The sequence below is a fragment of the Camelina sativa genome, chromosome 14 (assembly GCF_000633955.1).
Source record: "Camelina sativa cultivar DH55 chromosome 14, Cs, whole genome shotgun sequence".
NCBI classification, from domain to species: Eukaryota; Viridiplantae; Streptophyta; class Magnoliopsida; order Brassicales; family Brassicaceae; genus Camelina; species Camelina sativa.
In genome coordinates, this window is record NC_025698.1 from 19,644,938 (window position 1) to 19,661,037 (window position 16,100).

The 16,100-nt window shown below is 38.8% G+C and overlaps 1 protein-coding gene across 1 annotated transcript in view; it reads right to left on the reverse strand.

The window, feature by feature from the left end:
* LOC104743794 (acyl-acyl carrier protein thioesterase ATL1, chloroplastic-like) overlaps window positions 1,847-16,100 on the reverse strand; it is a 21,104-nt gene continuing 6,850 nt past the window's right edge. Inside the window, exon 5 of the mRNA XM_010464839.1 lies at window positions 1,847-1,966. Coding sequence (XP_010463141.1) covers window positions 1,847-1,966 — 120 coding nt within the window. The remainder of the gene's footprint in view (window positions 1,967-16,100) is intronic.

Consider the following 16,100-nt stretch of genomic DNA (forward strand, 5'->3'; position numbering starts at 1 on the left):
TGTTTCAATGGCTTAGAACAATTTATTTGTCACTTAAAATAAAACTAAACTAATATCCTGAATTGGTTTCATACCGGATTTAAGTGATTTTTACCAAATTTGATTCATAAACTGTTTAAATTCAGATTTACGGGGAATTAAAGGAGAACTTTGAATTAAGGAAAAATATAGGTTCAAAAGCATTTGTCAAAGACATCCGAGATGAGATCAAAGTTTGGATTGCATCTGATTCGATGCAATAGTTATGGTGGAAAAATTATAATATGATTATAGGTGTCAAAAACCACTATCTAATTTGCTAATTGACTGAGAAAGATCTGGAGCACAGGCTTTCAGCGAAAATCGTCAAGAACAGTGAAGGAATGACGAACTGGATTTGTATTGATTCTCTTTTTCGTATTTTGTTACATGTGTTTCTACATATTATCTCGACGTATTTAAATAGTAAAGCTTCAACGAAAATCTCTGGATTTACTCCGACGATATCTCTCCGTTCACCCGCAATCTCCCGAAATCCTCTCAACCATTTGACTCGTTGCTGCTCTCCAATCATCTGATAACCTTCTGGGTCTATCCAGAATCTGGCCCAAGAGCCCACATAGCCTACTAACTAATGGACTTGATACACGGGCTTGGAATCGGCGAAATCCAACTCCAACAATGATGTTTTCCCTTAAAAAGATATATATAAATGAATGGATATACAATTAACCCGTCAATTTATATTACAAAACTCCTAAAATTATGTATAGAAAAAATAAATTTAATAGATATATTAAATATACACATAGATAGAATAACATGAAACCGAAAAAGCACGAATTTGACAAACATTTCGAGTGGACATCAAAAAAATATTCGGGAAAAAACCCGAAAAATACGCCATCTAATTTTTTTTTGACCGCTTTATTCCTATAGTTGTTAAATTTTCCAAAAAATAACTGGTTTAATTTCCGTTGTTTTTAAAAATCTTTATTTTATTAATAACGGTAGATCCATACTTACGATATAACGACTATTAACTCTAATAACGAAAATGTTCACCAGAGTTAAAATATAACCACATGTGGTTAATCAGAGGGAACTAAAGACACTGATGCCCTCTTCTTCTTCCCCTAAATCGATTTTGAGTTTTAGAACCCTAGAACCCTAAACATTACAATTGAAATTAACAATGGTTTCATACCTCATCTATCAGTCGATTCTTGCAACAAACACCAAACAATCAACCAGAACCGCAACTACTCAGACGACAACTATCATCGTAATCAAAGGAGTTCGGGATTTGAAGTTTGAGAAGAAAAATCGCTTTTAGGGTTCTAGGGTTCTAAAACTCGAAATCGATTTGGGGGAAGAAGAAGAGGGTAACAGTGTCTTTAGTTCCCTCTAATTAACCACGTGAGGTTATAGTTTAATCCTGGTTAATATTTCTGTCATTAGAATTAACAGTCGTTATGTCGTAAGTATGGATCTACCATTATTAATAAATGAAGGTTTTTAAAAACAACGGAAATTAAATCAGATATTTTTTGGGAAATTTAATACCTAGAGGAATTAAACATCCAAAAAAAATTAGATGGCGATTTTTTTCCTAAAAATGTTCTGAATATATTACACACATACCGGAGGGGTGCATATATCTCCACAAATTTTTAGTATATATGAGGTTTGTTTTTCTTTTTTTTTCCTTTCTTTTTTCTCTTTTAGTATATATGATTTGCTCACTGAAATTTATTGATATCTAGATTTTTTTGTATCAACTTAAAATATATAACAAATTAAAACGAATGAAACACACACATATATATATATATATATATATATTATCCAGCGTTAGAATGCGGGATTAATCAAAGTCATGTTGGCGTTGGAAGTGACCAAAATATGAGCGTACGTAAGATGAGACACGGACAGGACGGTACTTGTTGTCAAGCCACACAACTGTTCCTTTTGCCTCCAAAATAGACTGCTTTGTCATGATATATGCTAATCCTGGGTGTTCGGTAAAACCCGAGAAAACGAACTGAACAAACCTAACATATTCGGTTATTGGTACCGACTATTATAGAAGAGTGGACAGATCGACAAAATTATTTTGTGATTTTGGTAAACCGTTTGGTTCAGTTCGGGTTATATGCCGTGTTTAGAGATTTGGAGGCTTTAGACAAAATTTTATATATATATATATATATATATATATATATATATATATGTTCTATGGTTAATAATATAGTCTAAAAAAACAAAAACAAAAGCCCAAAATATATTTGAGACCAAGATCTACAGCCAAACAAAGAAAAGAATGATAAATGCTAGATATTTTGGAAATAGGACCTTGTAAAATGACTTTTTAGAGTATCAATTTTAAGAAGATTATTGAGTAATGTGGCCTATAAAATTATGATATAAATTGTGGGTTAGAGCATTTGCCCATTTTTTAAAGAGGTAGTCACGGCTATATCAAAACGATCAATCAGAACACAAGTAAAAAGCAAACACAAAGGATTGATGAGGAAAACAAAATAACCTCTTGATTTGTAAGTTTAAACTGCTCAAAGTAAGTCGACAAAAAAAAAAACTGCTCAAAGTAAATGCGCACCACAGATATCCCAATATTCTCGTTTTCACCACAAACTTGCATCTACTCTGCTCGTAAATATCAAATACAAATAACTAGGTACTATCCTGCGAAAAACCGAGGGCTAAACTTTTTTTGATGAAAATTTATAATAATTTATTTTGTTATTATGTTATTTATAATGGTTTGTGATTAAAAATTTGTTGTTTATATTATAATTTATGTATTTTAAAAATGTTTATTGAAAACCTGTCAGTAAAGCATTTGCATGTAATGAATAAAATTATTTAAACATTTGTAAAATCTTTGCTATAGTTGTGAAGTAAGTAAAAAGATATAACTAACATGTAAAAAAAAAATCTTATCTATTAGTTTTTTATAAGTACAAATTAGTTTTGATTCTAACAGATTTTTCTTTTCTTTTCTACAATTTATTTTATTTGATGTTTCCCCTATTTTCGTTTTTTTAATTAGAAATATTTATTTAATTAATTATTTAATCTAAATTAAGTTTTTCTAATGGCAATTGAATGTATTTTTTTACACATTTTAAGGTTAGTTTTATATTTGTACTTCCTAATTAATATAGTAGGATTGTTTCTATATTAAAAAAAGAAGAAAATTCTTGGAAAAAGAATTCAAAATTACATGTAAAGGTGCAAGGAACTTTATTGCCAGCTCAGAAATTGCCAAAGCTCCACCAGATATCAAATTGAAATAATAGGTTTGGTGACTGGTCCATGGAGTTCGAGAGCTGATTTTGTTGGGGACTGTAGAAGCATAAAAACCGGTGATTCTCGTGGAGGCTCATGGTGGTTTTAGAATTCCTTCCGGCGGTGACCATCGACAAGCTTTTTTTCGACTGGCGGAAGCAGCTTAGAGTCATAATGGTCAATTGACTATGGTAAATTTGTAAATTTAGGTGAAATATTAGAAAAAATAAATAAATTGACCTTTGTAAAATAGCACAATTGACTCCTATAAAAAAAATTAATAACACAATTGACCTTTAAATTGCCATTTTATTAGTGGCTTAATTTTAATAAAAAAAAATCAAAATATTGTTATATAATTAATTTTTTTTTTTTAAGCAACCTTTACCATTTCCACGACTGGTTATGCTCTAATAAACTGATTTCCAAGCTCTGCCACATCACACAAAGCTTTTTTCGACTGCTCTGTACATGGATACCTGATTCTACTTATCTTCCTATGTTGGTCGGTATTCTTCTTGTGGGTAAACTTTTGCTTCCTTTAATAAAAAATGCAACGAGAAAAAGGAAAAAGAGTCACACGATCCAAATCTGCAAATCAAGGCAGACTTCGTCCTCATCCAGTCTGTATTGATCCTCTTATCACCCATCTTAGTTTCGCGGATGAATTGCTTGTTTTCTTTGATGGTTCTGAATCTTCTCTCGAGGCCATCATCGAAATCCTTGATAGCTTCAAGACAACTTCAGGTTTGGGGGTTAATCTTGCAAAATCCTGCCTTTTCCTTGATGGAAACAACGTTGACATCATTGGTGCAATGGCCTCTAGTCGGAACTTAATGCACGGATCCCTTCCAGTCAGATACCTGGGAGTTCCCCTAATCACTCAGAAGCTCACTCCTTCAGATTATCAGCCACTCATTGACAGAGTGAAGATGCGTATCTCTGGTTGGTCTCACAAGCATCTGTCGTTTGCAGGAAGGCTCCAGTTGCTGAAATCAGTTATTAACAGTACTATTATCTTCTGGGCGTCTATCTTCCTTCTCCCAAACAATTGCTTGGAGGAACTGGAACAGATCTGTAGCGCTTTTTTGTGGAAAGGAGTTGCTGACTCAGCTCGAGGAGCTAAGGTTTCTTGGGAGGTTGTCTGTTCTCCTAAGTCTTTGGGGGGTCTGGGGTTGAAGAGGCTTGTGGATTGGAATCAGATTTTCGGGTTGAAGCTGATATGGCTGATCTTCGCACAGGCTGGGTCTCTCTGGGTCTCGTGGGTGAGGAAACACTTGATTAGGGGAAGGAGCTTCTGGATCGTCGATTTCAGAACTACGGGTAGTTGGATTTGCCGGCGGTTGGTTAAGCTAAGAGAGATAGCAAGACCCTATGTTCACTGTGAGATTGTTACTGGTCGTGACTCCCTCTTCTGGCATGATAATTGGACAGGACTAGGCTCTCTCCTAGAGGTTGTTGGAGAGCTTGGTCCTCGTATTACAGGCATTGGTCTATATTCTTCCGTAGCTGGGGTTGTTTGCAATGGGGGTTGGAATCTACCGAGGGGAAGGAATCCTGCAGTTCAGCTACTTAGATCGTGCATTCAAGCTCATTCACCACCTACTTCGGATCAAGGAGAAGACATTTTCTCTTGGCAGCTCACTCCAGATCAACCTCAAGTAAATTTCTCAGCAATGAAAACTTGGAGGCATCTACATCCTGCAGGTCCATCGGTTCCATGGAATACTCATATCTGGTTCAAGGAGAACATACCAAAAATGGCTTTTCTGTCTTGGCTCACAGTTTTGAATAGGCTCACAACGAGGGACATACTGAGGAGCTGGAATTTGCAGGTTCCGCCAGCTTGCCTCTTGTGCCCTTCGGGAGAGGAATCAAGGGACCACCTCTTCTTTCAATGTCCCTTCTCCAAAGTACTATGGCTGGACTTCTTTGCTCATTTGATCCCCCGCAATCGAATACATTTGTTGGATTCCTCGATTGGATCAAGTCACCAACTTCGACCAGGAAACTTAATATCATCTGTAAGATTCTCTTTCAGGCTCTCTTACACTATCTGGGCGGAAAGGAATGCCAGGCTCCACTCAACAAACTTCCGAACAGAGAACTCCATCCGCAAACAAATTCAACTAATCCTAAGAAGACGTCTCCTAGGACTTGACAATGAAGACAAGTCTACTCCAGCGCGATCACCAAAAGACACTTATCTCCATCTTTGGTTTTCAAACTTCCAGCAGGTTTAAGCGTACACAATTTCTTTTATTTTCCCACAATGTATTCTCCTTTGAGAAAAAAAAAAAAAAAAAAAAAACTGAACCCTTCTGTGGGTTTTTAAAGATAGGTCCGTTTCTTGCGCCACAAGCGATTTGGTGGGTTATTGGACACACGCGCAAAATGGACCCTTCTGATTGGCTAAAAACTGAAAATAGTTTGGTTGTAGCTCGTTGTTCCTCCTCTCTCTTTTATGTTTTCTTTTGTTTGTTTGTTTTTTATTTATTTTAAACTTGGGAAAATGAAGAGGTTCATTTCTGATAATCATTGATCTCGCTCGCTGCCACAAGAATATTGAAAACACAGCTTGACGATCACTAAGACTCTGTTTATCATTTATACTTTCAGGTTAAAGTGCTAATCATAGACAATATCACGTCCCATTTCCGCCAGGAATTAGTCCAGAGGACACGAAGCGTTACAGTTCATGAAGCTTGCCAAAAATTTCTTACTTGCGGGCGGTAACTAAGAATGTCCGAAAGAATTGATCTAATTCCCAACACATTGGGCAGTAAGAATGTCCGAAAGAAATGATCTAATTCACAACACGTCATTGACTAGCCTAAGTGGAGGTTCCTAATAAAAATCTTGACTATCCAATCTCAGGTTGTGTTACTAAACTACACTGAAGGCTCAAATTGCTCTTGCATTAGGTGAACCAAAATCAAACCTAATGTCAATTTTTGTTATTATTATCATCACTCATTTGTTACGATTCTTAAATTATTCAGTGTGTGCCGTTTTCAGAGTATAGCATGTCTCATTCCCGCACCAATTAACGGAGTTATTCTGTATTGGAATGGTAATGAGCATTACGCATATATTGATAAGTCCCCTTCAGCTTCGACTTCGTAGGGTAATGAGCATTACGCGTATATTAACTAGTAGAGTTCGATCACTCTTGTATGTGGTACGATGACAGAGAATCTTTTCTCCTTCTTGACTACAAACACAAATGTTAGATTTGAGATTTAACAAGATATATGCATAAATGCTACAGAGGGACAAGTTTCATCAGCAAGATCAAGTTTGGTTGAGTAACTTCTACATCTATAGAGGGAGACGGATGAACAACTGCTATAGATAGATATTTTAAAGCTTTTTAACATTCAACATTAATATATCAACTTTTCTTGAAAAGTTAAAAGTTTTTTAGATGTTAGAAACTTCATCTTACCTTGTGAATTTGCAAATTATAATTTCTGTTCCTTTTACTTCACCACATGCTTGTACATATTATTTAATAATAATATGAAAAGAACTAAAATTATTTTATTATATAAAACTTGGTTCTCAAATTTAGTAACTCACCAGATCGTGACATATGTCAGTTTTAATGATTAAATATCAAAGTTAGTAAATCATCAGATCGTGACACGTGTCAGTTTTAACCATCAGATATCACAATTTTCAAGCTTAATTAAACATAACATAAGATAATTGTAATCTTATTATATTAAAAAAAAAAATTGTTAATCCTAAAAGGAAAATGATTGTAAATACACCCCTCTATATAAACAAATATATGATGACATATTTTACACCAAACAAAATAATTTATACTAGATTTGTTTTTCTTAGTAAAATTCTCTTCAAATGTAAAACAAAAATATTAACAGTTTTAAAAATATTAAAAGGCAATTATAAGAAAATTAGAAAATTTAAACAGCTTTAAAATTGAAAAGATCATAATAAGGTAATTATATAATAAGATATCATAAAATTCATAATTATAATTTTTTATTTATTTTAATTTTAAGTTGCTAATTTTACAAGAAAAAAGATTACTTTTTATATAAGATCAAAAAATGATTGTGAAAATATACAATTAATTACTGTTTCAAAAAAAATGTAAATAATCACCTTTACAGAAAGAAAAAGATGGTTGAAGTAAAAAAAAAAAAATCGCCTCATATTTTTTTTCACCAATCAAATAATTTATTGAAAAAGACTGCTATTGTAAATATATATAAGATATGAGTATATAAGATTAACGTATGCATTTTTGTAACTATAAAAATGTTAAAGTGAATAGACATATAATATGTTATTTAATTTGTTGATAAAGACAATTTGTTAATAGTAGTATAGACTAAAGAGTATATTTTAACGGTAAAAAAATATTTGTGTGTACAATTACACTTTTAGTGGTAATGTATATAGTAGATTTGTAAATGGATTTATATTAGTGAATTATAGCAAAAAAAAAACCAAATATTTTCTATAACTAAAAGTTTATCTCTTTACTTTTATACATTGTTTTTACTTATAAAAAGAATTAAATATATATTCTTTGTTAAATTTAATTTAATTTTAATAACTTTTAACTCATCTACAACTATTTTCTTTAACTCAAAAGTTAACTAATTATTCTTTTTTTTTAACCAAACAATAAATTAAAAGAGAAATTACTCGGTTAGTTGTCCAAGCTGGAGGGAAGAGGTTTACAAAAGAAACCTCAGAAATAAGAGAACATGAATCACAAACAAGACAAGTTGCCTTTGTATTTGACGCACGCGGGTTCCAAGAGATGGAGAATAGTAGGAAAGACTCCAGTGAGTTAAACTCATAGAACAGGTTGGAGAAGGACAGCCACTCTTCAAGAACTGCACCGTAGTGAGTAACTCAGCACAATCAATCTCGAAATGTTGACAAGCGATCCCTGTAGACGTATCCACTCCATGACCCACATCAACGCTTCTAACTCTGAATGTAGGGGGAAGGAGCTCCATCTTAGACACTTGGCCCCCAACAACAAGGTTCACTCCTCACCAACGCAACATGACCAGCCCAATCCTGAATGCACATTGGTTGCTTTTCAGGAACCATAAATCTGACAACTAGGTGAAGAAACCTAGACATATGAAGACGGAGATGGAGCTGACATGATCGCCGTAAAAGAGAGTGCCTCTTCCCAAGCTAACTTATCACCCAAAGCCTGAACAATTATATCATTTGCCTCGATCTCTAAACATTACNCTGACAACTAGGTGAAGAAACCTAGACATATGAAGACGGAGATGGAGCTGACATGATCGCCGTAAAAGAGAGTGCCTCTTCCCAAGCTAACTTATCACCCAAAGCCTGAACAATTATATCATTTGCCTCGATCTCTATACATTACAATTTTTTTTTTATTTTTGGCCTTCCAAATTGCCCATAAAATCCATGGTAATTGAAGAAGTTAATGAGGATCAGCCCTCCAGAAAACAATCCAAATTCAAGTACAGCGACTCATATGGAAAAACCTTTGACGACACCATAGTCGGAGATAAATCCCAAACTTCACACGAGCAAGCGCATTCAAAGAAAACATGATTGATAGTCTCAACCGCAGAGTCACACCTTTTACACCAAATATCACATTAGACAACTCTGTGTATCTGTTTATTTTTATAGATAGTTTTTATTTACTAAAAATTATTTTATATTCTTTGTTAAATTTTATTTTATTTTAAAAGCTCTAAACCCGCACATCGGGCGGANCCTCCAGAAAACAATCCAAATTCAAGTACAGCGACTCATATGGAAAAACATTTGACGACACCATAGTCGGAGATAAATCCCAAACTTCAAACGAGCAAGCGCATTCAAAGAAAACATGATTGATAGTCTCAACCGCAGAATCACACCTTTTACACCAAATATCACATTAGACAACTCTGTGTATCTGTTTATTTTTATAGATAGTTTTTATTTACTAAAAATTATTTTATACTCTTTGTTAAATTTTATTTTATTTTAAAAGTTCTAAACCCGCACATCGGACGGGTCCTAATCTAGTTTTATTATATAAAACTTGGTTTTTTAAAATTAGTAACTCAAGTGAAGGGCACACGTGTAAATTTTGTTTATCAGAAATTTTGCTATATGTAAAACAATTTTTTTAAAACAATATTTAAAATGTAAAAATATATCTATAAGATTTTTTTTAAAGTTTCAAAAGATATTATAAGGAAATAAGAAAAAGAAATGTACAAAAAGTCAAAACTGATTGAAACGACCCGATCCGTTTTTTTTAATTAATAAATAATAAATATAAATATAATATAAACTACAACTAGTAGTCCCATACCCACTAGCCACCTATCCACAACCACAGACAACAGCGGAAATAGCAATATCAATAAATATCCAATAATAATATAACCAATAAATATCCATAACAACAATCCAATAATCAAACATCAGGAAACATGAAACCGACAACCTAACAATGTTCCTAAAAACCCAACTATAGCAATCTAGCAATGCCAGAGAACATACAATCGAGTCCCTAGAACATCCTCCTCTTCATTGCATTGATTCCACGATCACACTTTGCCTTTACCTACACCACAAACACATATTGAGATGCATGAGTATTTGATAAACACTCAGTGAGGCAATCCTCCCATCTACTGGGCTATACACACAAGCAACAGTGATTCCAATGTTCCAAACAAACAACAAACAAAACATACAAACCAGGAAATCAAACATCGTCTCGCTGGAAGGGAGGTGTCGACCGACACCAGCCAAGTGTCGACCGACACTGGCCTTGATGTCGACCGACACTACACCACAGTGTCGATCGATGCCCAATTTGCTGGTGTCGACCGACACCAAGTGGTGTCGATCGACACTCCCTCTGCAATCGCGATCCGCTCGAAGTCGAGAGTCGAATCTCGCTCCCAACCTCCTCCAAATCGCCCAATACTCATAACCCAAGCCAAATTCGTCCATAGGAACCTGTAGCAACCAATCCCAGCAAGAAAAACACACAAAACAACAACAAATAAGCAAGAACAAGGAAATCAAAGGCTTAGATTAGCCATGGTCATGCACTCACCTCTTTGCAAGAAGATTCAGACCAACAACGAATCCAACCTTCCTAGCAAGCTTCTAACTGCTTCCTAGCCTTGGATCTCTCAAGAACAACAAGGAAATCTCCCAATCTCTCTCTAGAACCTCAAAACAATTTTCTCTCTTTTGTTTTTCTCAAAAACGGAGTGAGACAAAACCAAACACGGTCTAGGTCGTTTTCTCCCTTTTAAANAAACGGCGTGAGACAAAACCAAACACGACCTAGGTCGTTTTCTCCCTTTTAAAATCTCGGTTCAATGGTTTTTCCTAAACAAAACCGGTCCAAATCGATAATTAAATCGAACTGGTCAAACCAGAGAATATTTGTGTCGATCGACACCACCATAGTGTTGATCGACACCCAACCCAGAAAACCAATAATTGCTTCACGGGTGTTACAATTCTCCCCACCAACATAAATTGGTCCTCGAATCTCGAACAACCATCAGCCAAGGACTCCCGTGCAACCGTCTCCACGGCATGCACTCCTCCGACCGATCTACGAAAGGTCACCTCTAGGCGATAGACTCACGCTCCAGGCATTATTTGCTCTCGACTTTTAGACTTTCCTTTACTCAGAGGCCTAAACCTTGAGTTTTTATTTGCTCCTCATCAGGCCGAAGCCTGCATGCCATAATATATAAGGAAGTCCAATACTCGTCTCTTGGGTTGCCACCCTACAGCGCGCCCCCGGATCGTCATCCGAAGTCGATATACCAACCATACCCCCAAGCCACAAAGTCTCAGAATATGACAGTACTAGGAGAACCTAAGTCCCCCCAAGAGTCGGGAGCAAAAAATTCTGAACACGTCTGAGTCCTATCCCTATCCAGGTTTCCTTCCCGTTGCTCGCGTAAGACATCTCATTGTCCTACCAACCTCATATCCCCTCACTGGAATACCTCATGACCACACATGGATCATCTCACTGCCACAAGGGCCAAATAAATGTCCTCAACAGGACCGTCACAAAGACCAAACAAATCTCCTAAACAGGACCGTCACAAAGACCAAACAGATGTCCTAAACAGGACCGTCACAAAGACCAACAAATATCCTAAACAGGACCGTCACAAAGACCATCTGTCCCGAAGTCCCGTCACAAAGACCACACATATGTCTAAACAGCCCGCCACAGAAGCCACACATCTGGCTAAATATCCCGCCACAAAGGCCACACAATATCTCAAAAGACCGCCACTAAGGCCACACAATGACTAAAAAATCTGCCACAAAGGCCACACAATGACTAAAAAGTCCGCTATTAAGACCACATAAGCCCCTCCATTCTCTCTCAACTTAAATGGACAAATTTTAACTCACATAAAACTTTCCACTTTTACCACTTTCCACTTTTGGAAACTTTCCACTTTAGGAAACTTCTAATTCATGAAACTTTCCTCCAAAAACCCCGCCTCACGGAAACTTTGTACCCCGAGCACCACCTCATCTTGTTACTTAGTCGCACAACCAACCATCCCAAGCGACCAAGTAAACAAGAGAGATGGGCTGGAATACTCCATTCCCGCTCCAGCCACGGATTAAAGATGGGACCAGGCTAGACGAGCTCAAGTCGCGGCTTGCTTCTCATACCACTTCTTAAACCTTGCCTTCATCCTCGCCTCAGGCTCCCAGGTCTGCTCCTCAACACCATCACAGTCCCAAAGGACTCTCATCAAAGGAATCTTCTTCTTCCGAAGTTCCTTGATCCTCCTCTCGAGAACCCTCACTGGTCTCGCCTCCAAAGTCATGTTAGGCTGAAGATCCTCAGGAATCTTAGCTAACAACTGATCATCCTCATGGAGACACTTCCTCAACATAGAAACATGGAAAACCTTATGGAATGCACGCAAAACCTCAGGTAACTCCAGTCTATAAGCCACTGGTCCAACACGCTCAAACACTCTGAATGGACCCATGTACCTCGGACTCAACTTAGTCTCAGTTAATGACCTGTTTGGACCCCGCAACATGGCCATCTTGAGGTACACCCTGTCTCCTACCTAAAACTCAAGATCTCTCCTCCTTCTATCGGCATAACTCCTCTGCCGATCCTGAGCCTCCTTCATGTTCAGCTTGAGAACCCGAATCTTCTCTGAGGTCTCCTGAACAAAATCTGCCCCGTAAATGCTCCTCTCCCCCACCTGAGTCCAGCATAACGGTGTACGACACGGCCTCCCATACAAAACCTCATAAGGAGCCATCTTGATACTCGCCTGATAACTGTTGTTGTAAGCAAACTCTACCAAGCTCAAGTGATTTGCCCAATGGCCTCCCCAATCCAACACACACATCCTCAGCAAATCCTCCAGCGTCTGAATCATCCTCTCTGACTGTCCGTCTGTCTGGAGATGATAAGTTGTACTCATATGCACCTTAGTGCCCATCTCTGCCTGAAACGCTCTCCAAAACACCGAAGTGAACTTAGAATCCCTATCAGACACGATGCTCGCTGGCAACCCATGCAACATGACTATCTCCTTCACATACTTCTTAGCCAAGACCGCTGCTCCATAAGTCTTCTTAATGGCCAGGAAATGTGCCGACTTACCGGTCCATAATGACCCAAATAGCATCAAACGTCCTGGATACTGGCAAACCTACCACGAAGTCCATAGTAATCATATCCTACTTCCACTCCGGAATGGGAAGACTCCTCGGTAACCCTCTTGGAACCTGATGCTCAGCCTTCACTAGCTGGCACACATCACACCTCGCGACCCAACTAGCTACATCCTTCTTCATCCCGACCCAATGATAGTACCTCTTGAGATCACGGTACATCTTAGTCGCTCCTGAATGAATAGAAAACTTGCTCCCATGAGCCTCTCTCAGGATCTCCTGCCTCGGGCACACAAATCCGACCGTGCACCAAGATATTACCATTATCTGAGTCCTGATACTCTGAATCAACATCCTTAGAGGCATTCACCAACCCCAAATCCCCCTCCTGAGCCAACTGCACCATGCTCAGAAGATCAGCTCTACCAACTGCCTCCAAACCCAATGGTTCCTGAGACACAACACACAAACTCAACGCACCGATCTCTCCTACCAGAGACTCCATCTCCTGCTCCTGAGCCGAAGCTACCCTCTTCCGACTCAGAGCATCTGCAACCAAGTTAGCCTTACCAGGATGATAGGCTATCTCCAAATCATAGTCTGCCACAAGCTCCATCCACCGCCTCTGCCTCAAATTCAGCTCAGGCTGAGTGAATATATACTTCAGACTCTTATGATCTGTAAACACCTGTACCTTTGCACCATAAAGATAAGATCTCCAAATCTTCAGGGCAAAAACTACAGCACCCATCTCCAAGTCATGAGTAGGATAGTTGCTTTCATGCTTCTGCAACTGACGCGAAACATAGGCAATCACCTTCCCATGCTGCATCAGAACACACCCCAAACCAACTCTAGATGCATCGGTATAAACCATGTAGGGTTCTCCCTGCTCTGGAAAAGCCAACACTGGCGCAGTAGTCAACATCTCCTTCAGGCTTGCAAAGCCTTCCTCACACTCCTCTAACCAAAAAAAAGGAACATCCTTCCCTGTCAACTTAGTCATAGGACGTGCTCTGCTCGCAAACCCCTGCACAAACCTCCTATAGTAACCTGCCAATCCAAGAAAACTCCTTATCTCTGTGGCATTCTGCAGTGTAGGCCAATCTCTGATAGCCTGAATCTTCTCCGGATCTACAGAAACCCCGTCTGCAGACACAATATGACTCAGAAAGCCCATCTCGCACTGCCAAAAACTGCACTTGCTCAACTTAGCAAACAACTTCTGCTCCCGCAGCTTCTCCATAACTGCCCTCAAATGCACTGCATGCTCCTCAGGACTCTTAGAATAAACTAGGATATCGTCGATAAAAATGATGACAAATACATCCAGAAACTGCTGAAACACCCTGTTCATCAATCTCATAAACGCTGCTGGTACGTTAGTCAACCCGAAAGGCATCACCACAAACTCATAATGCCCATACCTCGTCCTGAATGCAGTCTTCCTCACATCTGCCTCATCTATTAGTATCTGATGATAACCCGACGCCAGATCTACCTTGGAGAACCAAGTAGCACCCCTCAACTGATCCAACAACTCATCAATCCTGGGAAGAGGGTACTTGTTCTTCACAGTGACCCGGTTCAACCCCCGGTAATCAATACACAACCGGAAACTCCCATCCTTCTTTTTGACAAACAGCATCGGTGCTCCCCACGGTGATACACTAGGATGGATAAATCCCTTACTCAACAAATCCTCTAGCTGCTTCTTCAGCTCTGCCATCTCTGCTGGAGGCATTCTGTAAGGAGCCTTGGAAAACGGCATCGTCCGTGGTTCCAGTTCAATCGTAAAAGGATCAGAACGAGGTGGTGGTAACCTCTACAACGACTGGAACACATCCTCAAACTCCTCTACAACTGGAATACCGCTAACCGTAGACTTTCCCACTGACTCTGGCATAGATATGGTAACCAAATAAGCCTCACGACCCTTCTCGATCATCTTCCCAGCCTGAATGGCCGAGATCACGAGACTCCCCGAAGTCGGTTTAATACCCTGAAAAACCAACTTCTCTCCTGGACGCTCAAACTCCACTCTACCCTGATAGCAATCCAAATGCACCATGTGCCGATGCAACCAATCCATCCCGAGAATAACATCATACAACACTGGACTGATAAGCAAATCCGCAGGCCACGACTCCCCTGCGATCTGAATATCAATTCCTCTGACTCGTCCAATAACCCTCAGGAACTTGTCTCCCACAACTCTGACAACTCTTGTACGTTCCCCAGGATCCCCTCTGATTCTCGCGCTCTCTGCACACTCCGGAGTAATGAAGCTATGAGAACCTCCAGAATCAAACATAACATGAGACTTAAACCCGCCCACCAACAATTTCCCTACACAAACCTCGTGTGTTGAGAACCTAACATTTTATCAAATGAAAACATAAAATCTGAACCTACTAAGAATTCACGAAGTTAAAGTACCAGAAATTATACATGTGATCGCCCCGACACTGGTCCCACCAGTCTCTGCAGTCGTGTAAACCCGTGGTGCCTGCTCAATCCGTGCCACCTGCTGCCCTCCAGGCTGCACCTACTGCAACGCCGCCACTGCCACCGGCTGCAACTTGGGACACATGGGCCTGATATGCCCCGACTCCCTGCAATGATAGCACACACGAACCCCTTTTATCGGAGCACTCCTCTTGGAACGACTAGAAATCTTGTGATCCTTGCTCCCACAACCGACGCAACTTGCACCACTCGGCCTCTGCATAGCCTCCCACCTCCTCTTGGTTCCCTGCGCAGGCTTACTGATACACAGAGTTTTAAACCCTATTTTCCTACTGCAAGTGCACAACAAAGAAGTAGTACTTAGGGGTTGAATCCCACGAAGACCAAGTTTTACTCTATGGTTCTATTGGTTCAATTTCAAGCTAAGACAATTCGAAGTTGGGTTTGTTTGGTAACAGTAACGCGATTAAAACGGTATAAAAAGGCAATAAGCAAAACACTAGATCAGGGATAATTCTCGGGAATTTCAGAGATAGCAACTAAACAACTATTCAGGGCATAGATTAAGTACCAGTCTAGAACTCAAACATAAATATAAACTGATCCACTGTCGTGGTATCAATAACTCTATCTGATCGATTCTGTGCGGAAACGCGGAGCAC